The sequence below is a fragment of the Fonticula alba genome (genome assembly GCF_000388065.1).
Source record: "Fonticula alba strain ATCC 38817 unplaced genomic scaffold supercont2.5, whole genome shotgun sequence".
Classification (NCBI taxonomy): domain Eukaryota; order Rotosphaerida; family Fonticulaceae; genus Fonticula; species Fonticula alba.
This window is the reverse complement of record NW_009242975.1, coordinates 659,500-666,174: the sequence shown is the minus strand read 5'-3', so window position 1 is coordinate 666,174 and position 6,675 is coordinate 659,500. Positions and strand designations below refer to the sequence as shown.

General features: G+C 66.4%; 2 protein-coding genes across 2 annotated transcripts; one reads left to right on the top strand and one right to left on the bottom strand.

Moving 5' to 3' along the window:
• Nucleotides 1–146: 146 nt before the first annotated feature.
• On the top strand, nt 147–941 carry H696_03336 (hypothetical protein; the record flags this gene model as incomplete). Its single annotated transcript, XM_009497196.1, has 2 exons — nt 147–187; nt 398–941. 2 exons carry the CDS (start codon nt 147–149, stop codon nt 939–941), a joined length of 585 nt encoding a protein of 194 aa, XP_009495471.1.
• Nucleotides 942–1,502: 561 nt separating this feature from the next.
• H696_03335 (hypothetical protein) lies at nt 1,503–6,308 on the bottom strand (the record flags this gene model as incomplete). Its single annotated transcript, XM_009497195.1, has 8 exons — nt 5,358–6,308; nt 4,532–5,126; nt 4,207–4,347; nt 3,778–4,086; nt 3,268–3,617; nt 2,995–3,082; nt 2,671–2,821; nt 1,503–2,458 (listed from the first exon to the last, which is right to left on the bottom strand). The coding sequence occupies exons 1-8, from the start codon at nt 6,212–6,214 to the stop codon at nt 1,503–1,505; spliced, it is 3,447 nt and encodes a 1,148-aa protein (XP_009495470.1). The 5' UTR covers nt 6,215–6,308.
• Nucleotides 6,309–6,675: the final 367 nt, after the last annotated feature.

Sequence of the window (6,675 nt, the reverse complement as noted above, 5' to 3'; positions counted from 1 at the left end):
CCGCCGCGATCTTCATCCCCTCACTGCTTGCCATCCTCGTGCGTGTCACTGACCGGCTTCCTGGCTTCCTTCAACTCCCAGGCCTTTGTGTCTCGCAGCCGCTCTACCACAGCACCGGCAGCCGCCTGCGGGGCTTGGCTGTCGGCATGTTGGCCTCTACCTCCGGGCCCCTCGGCGGGCTGATCAGGTGCGCGCCTTGTCCCCCCCCCCTCCTCCTCCTCCTCGACCGTTTGTCCTCCTCGCCCCGCTGCCGGCACACAGTTAGCTTGTGATTTGGCGGTCTGACTTGGCCTTCCTCCCTGCTGCTCCCCTTCGATTCGCGCGGCATTCGGCCGGCCTTTGCCCTTTGCTCACGCTGGCCCCTTGCCCATTGAATGTGCATCATCCGCGCCGGTAGCTATCTGGTGATGGTGGCCACTGGCGTTGGGCCGCCGCCTTGGCTGATTGGCGGGGCGCTGGCCACTGTGGCCGGGGCCATGTGTGCCATTGCCCTGGGGGAGTTGCTCCCATCGGCCTTCCGATCGCTGTGGTTCCCCCCGACGACCGGCAGTAGCACGCCAGAGGCGGCGGCCAAGCTGACCGGCTCGTCCGCTTCAGCGGGGGCTTCCCGCCACCCCTTCGGCTCGAAGGACTGCTGCAAGTACATCACATGCGGCCAATGCCGGCGATCGGCGCCGGTGTGTGCCGCAATGGGCGCATCCTTCCAGCCGGGCCCGGCTTGCTCCGGGGCGTGTGCCTGCCACAATGCCATTGCCCCTCCTCCAATGGCTGAGTCTCCGCCTGCTGAGCCGGCTCCGGAGTCCGGGTCGGCTCCCGATGTGCCCGATGGTGGCGGTCCCCAGGACAAGAGTGTCGTCCTGTCGCCCCTTTTCCTGTCGATCTTCCTCGGCATGGCACTTGTGGGCTTCTCCATGGTGCTTGGCGAGCTGCTTCTGTCGTAGTGCCCTGTCCTCCTTCTCCAGGAAAAAGAGAGAGAGAGAGCGAGAGCGAGGACGAGAGAGCCCGTTCCAATGTCTGCACCTCCCCCCCCCCCCCCCCCCCCCACTTCAAAACAATAAATCCACCGGCACCGCATCCGACCATGGAGTGGTGTCCGTCCGCAACAGGAAGAGGAATGCGTGGAAAAAAAAACCCCTCCCCCGGTGGCGGCGATGCCCAGGCGGAGAGAGGGAGGAACATAAGAAAGTAATCTATTCCCACAGTCAGAGGGCGATGCGAGGGGCGTGGCATTGGAGATGGGCCAAGCAGAGAAAGGAGGGCAATGACCGCATGCGTGTATGTGGAGGGAGGAGGTCCGTGTGTGCGTGTGCGCATGTGCGCATGTGTGCATGTGTGCGTGTGCGCATGTGCGCATGTGTGCATGTGTGCATGTGTGCATGTGTGCATGTGTCTGGTCGGCATGAGTGCATGCACATACACACGCATACGAAGGAAGGGACTCGGAACCGGGAGCAGGGGACTTGTGCCGCGTCAAGGGGCCAGAGGAAAATGCCACGCGGCTTCTAGAGATTGATGTCCGATGCGCCGGGACCCTCGCCCGGGAGAACAGGGCACCCGGCGGCCGCCCAGCGGAAGATGTCCGACTTCCGGGGGAGGATGCCCGCCGGGTCGACCATCCAGCCGGACCGATCCGTGGCATCGGTCAGGTCGGCCGAAGAGAGGTTCACCTGGCCAGTGACCGATGGCCGGCCGAAGTGGTGCATGACCGCCAGCTCGGCATTGGTGGAGTACCGCAGCCACCGGGCGAAGTCCACCAGCGGCAGGGTGGTCTGGGGCGGGGCACCACCATCTGGCGGGACGGTCCCGCGGATGGTCACCGCCCGGTTGGCCCGCTCGGAATTGCCCACGATCAGGGCATACGAGTACCCCAGCCGGTAGGCATCGGAAATGGACTGCCGCAGGCTGGATGACCGAGGAACACCGATGCTCCGACGGGGGACCTGCGCGGCCGAGGGCTCCGGCGGGGCGGCGGCGGCGGCGGCGGCCTGGCCCTCGCCAGAGGCCTGGCCGGCGGCCGCCGCCGACTTCTTCTCCACCGAGGAGCTATCCACGAAGAAGCCCATGTCGGACAGGAGGTCAGCCACCTCGCCGGCATAGGCCGCGTGGTCTGGGTGCACGGCACACACGAGCGCATGGCGCGGCGACAGCCAAAGCGGCCAGCGGCCGCCCCAATGCTCGCAGAGGATGCCGAACATGCGCTCCACACTGCCGAGAATGGCCCGGTGCACCATCACCGGGGTCTTCAGGTGCGAGCGGGTCCCGGCGTCGGCCCCGGCGTCGGCCCCGCTGGCGGCCGTGTACTTCAAATTGAAGCGGCGAGGCAGCTGGAAGTCCAGCTGGATGGTGGCCGTCTGGAAGAAGCGGCCATGGGTGTCGGCCACCTGGATGTCAATCTTTGGGCCGTAGAAGGCCCCATCGCCGGGGTTGAGTGTGAAGGGGATGTCGGCATTCTGGAGGGCTGCGAGGGAGGGAGCCGAGGGAGGTGGAAAGCAGGAGGGCGTGTGTAGAGCCATCGGAGGCGGGCAAGCGAGGCCATGATGTCAGAAGGGGCTGCGCGTAATTGTATGTATGTATGTATGTATGTGTGTGTGTGTCTGTGTGTGCATAGATGGAGAGGGAGGGCGAGGTGGGAAAAGGAGAAAAGGACGAAAGGAGGGGCAAATGGCGCACCGCGCTGCAGAGCGCTCTCGGCATTGTCCCAGTCAGACAGGGAGCCGATGTAGTTATCCGGACGCGTGGACAGTGCCACGATGTACTTGAACCCGAAGAGCTTGTACACGCGATCGATGAAATCGAGGCAGTTGGAAATTTCCGACTCAACCTGCGGCAAGAGGGGCGGGGGAGGGAAAGAAGGGACGGATCCGAGGGTGGTGTGTGTGTGTGTGTGTGTGTGTGTGTGTGTGTGTGTGTGTGTGTGTGTGTGTGTGTGTGTGTGTGTGAGGGGCGATTGTCCAATGGCAGGCAAAGATTGGCGGGCAGGGCCCATGCGTGTACCTGGTCCAGCGTGCAGAAAATATGCGCGTCGTCCTGGGAGAACTTGCGCACACGCATCAGGCCGTTGAGGGCACCAGACAACTCATTCCTGAGGAGGGAGAGGAGCCGCGAAGGTCGAAGGAAGCAGCCAACGTGAGATGGAGCCAGGTGGAGGAGGAGGGCCGACACGAAGCATGAGTTACCCCATGGCCGGAGCAAGTCCGCAAGCCAGTCCCAGACAGTGGGACCCCCCCGCCCCCGCCCCCGCCCCTCGATCAAGGATTCACAACGTACCGGTGCAGGGGGCTGAAGTCGGCCATGCGGATGGGCAGATCGCGGTGAGACCGGGTGTCGCTGGCGAAGATCAGGCAGTGGCCCGGGCAATTCATCGGCTTGAGGCCCATGAGCTCCTTGATGCCGCCGGCATGGGTGTGCGAGCACCCGCCAGCATGGTCATGCGCACCGGGGTCATGCCCGCCTGCGGCCAGGGGCTCCACCTCATTGACGCCGGCCACGGCGAACATGTCCTCACGGTAGTTATCCCAGTGGCCGCTGGTCTTCCAGAGCTCCGGGGTGTAGAGCTGCGGCGTGACCACCTCCTCATACCCGAAGACGCGGTACTGGGACCGGAGGAACTCGACCAGCTGCAAATCCAAGGGCGGTCAGTCCGCGGACAAGAGAACCGGCAAGGCAAGCACCGAGGATGAGAAGGCCAAGCAGGTGCCCCCCCCCCGCCCTCCCCTGCCCCCCATGTCAGGCCGGTGTCTCCCCTGATGCCGGGGCCCATAGGGCGGGCGGACGTACGCGATTGTAAATGCGAGTCCCATGCGGCAGCATGAAGACACTGCCGGGGGCGAAGTCGTGCATCATGAACAGACGCTGGCGCTTGCCCACTTGCCGGTGGTCGCGCTGCTGCTGGACCCGCAGCGAGGCCTCCCACCGGGCGGCCGCACCGGAGACCGCCGAACTCTGGCCCTTGGCCGGGGCGGGCAGACGCGCACCGACCAGCTTCCCCGGAGGGAAGGCGATGGCGTACGACCGAGCCAGCTGCGGCTGCGACGAGTCCGACAGCCAGTATGCCCGCGTCGTCTGGCTCAAAGACAGGGATTGAATCTACCGGCCGGGGGGAGGGGGAGATGGCCAAGAGGGTCGAGAGGGTCAGTCATGGCAGTCGGGAGGAGTGGGAGGCAGGCCGACAAGCGCGCGCGTCGCGGGGAGAAACCCCAAACGCACATGGCCCGTGTGCTGGATATGCGGGCCCCGGCAGAGATCGATGAAGTTGCCAATCCGGTAGAGGGTGATAATGGCATCACTCGGGAGCTTCTCCAGGAAGTGCGCCTTGAAGGGGTTCTCCGAGAATGCATCCAAGGCCTCCTGCAGGACGCCGGCCAGGGTGCATGTCACATTGTCGGGTCAGTGGCCACTGGCGGGCAGGCACCAAGAAAAAAAAAAAGCCCCAGCACCCCACACATGAATGTGATCCTGGCCCGGAGGGCGGGGCAGCGGCGAACACATGCGACCCCGGCCCCCGCGCCCCGTGCCCCGGAAGTGGCCGCACCTCGCGCGTGACAAGGGCGCGCTCAAAGGCATAGCGCCCGCGGGAGATCTCCGAGGCCAGCTTTTCGACCGCCGTGCGATCGGCCTCCATCAGGACATTCCCCGTGCCGATGGACAGCTGCGAGGGATCCACCCGCGCGGCGCATGGGGCCATCTGGTGGCCAGGGACCAGGGACCCGCACGAGGCGTCATGCTCGTGGCCATGCTCGTGGCCATGGGGGTGGCAATCCTGCGAAGGATTCACCAGCGTGGCGGTCACGGTGGTGGGGGAGATGATCGACGAGCCGGACAGGCGCCGGGGCGCAGCCCCGTCGCTCCCGGACGACAGCTGCTGGTGAGCATCGGCCGGCGCCGGCTGCCGGTACACCTTGCCATCCGGCGAGTAGATCGAATTGGCCGAGAGCATGGTGGGGCAGGGGACCGCGCTCTCCGGCGAGGGAAGCACACCGAACTCATAGAAGAAGCCGCCACGCGACACGGGCGGCCCATCGGCCAGGAACAGACGCGGCCCGAAGTGCGCCTCAAGCGCCGCACCCAGCACATGGGCCGATGAGTGCCAATAGGCATCGCGCAGGGCCGACCGGGCAAACTGGTTGCTGCGGGTAGATGGGCGTGTGTGTGTGTGTGTGTGTGTGTGTGTGTGTGTGTGTGTGTGTGTCAGCAGGCTTGCGCATGCGCATGCGCGTCGGCGGCCGGGCAGGGGGCGGGCGCGGGGGCGGCAGAGGCGGCATGACATCGGCCGAGGGGCCGTGCCGGCCTGGAGGAAAGCCGGCTAGGGTGCGGGGCAAGGGGGGAAGGGAGCAAGAGAGCAGCGCCCGGGTGCGCACCTGTCCTCGGGTCCGGGAGTCCAGGCCGGGCGCACGGCATCCAGCCCGTCAGACTCATCCGGGAAGCCATTGTCCAAGGACTGGAAGGAGGAGGTCATGAAGGCGAACTCCAGGGTGAACTCGCGGCCGCCCCTGGGCGAGGTGAAGCCCCCATTGGGAAGTGGCTCGCTGAAGGGCTGGCCGACGTCCATGATGAAGGACCGTTCGGCCAGGTGCGCCGTGTGGCGATGCGCCGCCCCGGCGGCCACCAGGCCACCCGGGGGTTCGGGATTGGCGCCGGCCGGAGTGAGGATGGCCACCGCGGCCCGGGCCTGAACGCGATCCCACAGACGCGACAGCGGACGCAGGTGCCCTCCCGGCGAAACCTGCGGCGACAGGAGAACCTGCGACTCCAGCCGATCGGGAAAGGCCACCAAGTCATGCAGAAGCCCGGCCGGAGAGCTGAGGGCACTGGCCCGGACCGTCAGCAGGGGCTCCTTGGCCCCGAGCAGGCGGAGAGTCACGAACACCTCCTCCGACCCGAGGTGCATGCTCTGCAGGTTGGCATGCTGCCGGCGGAGGGCGCGCTGGAAGAGATCCTGACGGCGCTGGCGCATTGAGTGCAGCTGATTCAGAAAGGGCACATTGCTGCCTGCCGGCGCCGGGTCCAGGGCCAGGGTGGTGTACTGGGCGGCGGACAGCGGCTTCCTCCGGCCAGGAGGTACCGTAGCATAGGCAGCAGCCAGGCTCGGGGCCCGGTAGGCATGGGTTCCTTGGATGATGCTAGCACGCAGGAGCGTGGAGCTGCCGGCCGAGCGCAGGTGCGCCGGCGCGCCGAAGCCTGCGATCAGCGAGCGGCGAAGGACGGGCTGAAGCATGGTACGCCAGACCAGCGGGAGGCAGGGGACCGGGAGGGGAAATCAAAGTGGAGAAGCAGCGAGTTGGGGGCGGGGGGGAGAGAGAGAGAGAGAGGGGGAGGGAAGGGAGGGGAGGGGGGGGGGAGGGGCGGAGGGGAAGGGGGCAGCAACAAAAGGGAAAGGGAGGCAGGTTATCGGGCAGGCGAGCAGCACAGGAGGGTGGGGCAGCTGGTCGCAGCTTACACAGCGCCGGCCCCTGTGGGAGCATCCCAAAAATGTGACACACCCCGCCGGGGAATGAGAGGATCTGGCAAGGCCTGGTTCCTCCCTCGGGGAGCCCAAGGCAAGGCGAAGGAAGGGAGACTGGGTTGGGGGCGGCCACACGTGTCAGATGCCAACGGATCGGGCTGCTGGTTCGATTGCTGCCGGGCTTGTGGCCGGCGTCCTGCCTGAGATATGGCTGGCGCCGCGCCCGGGGGGGG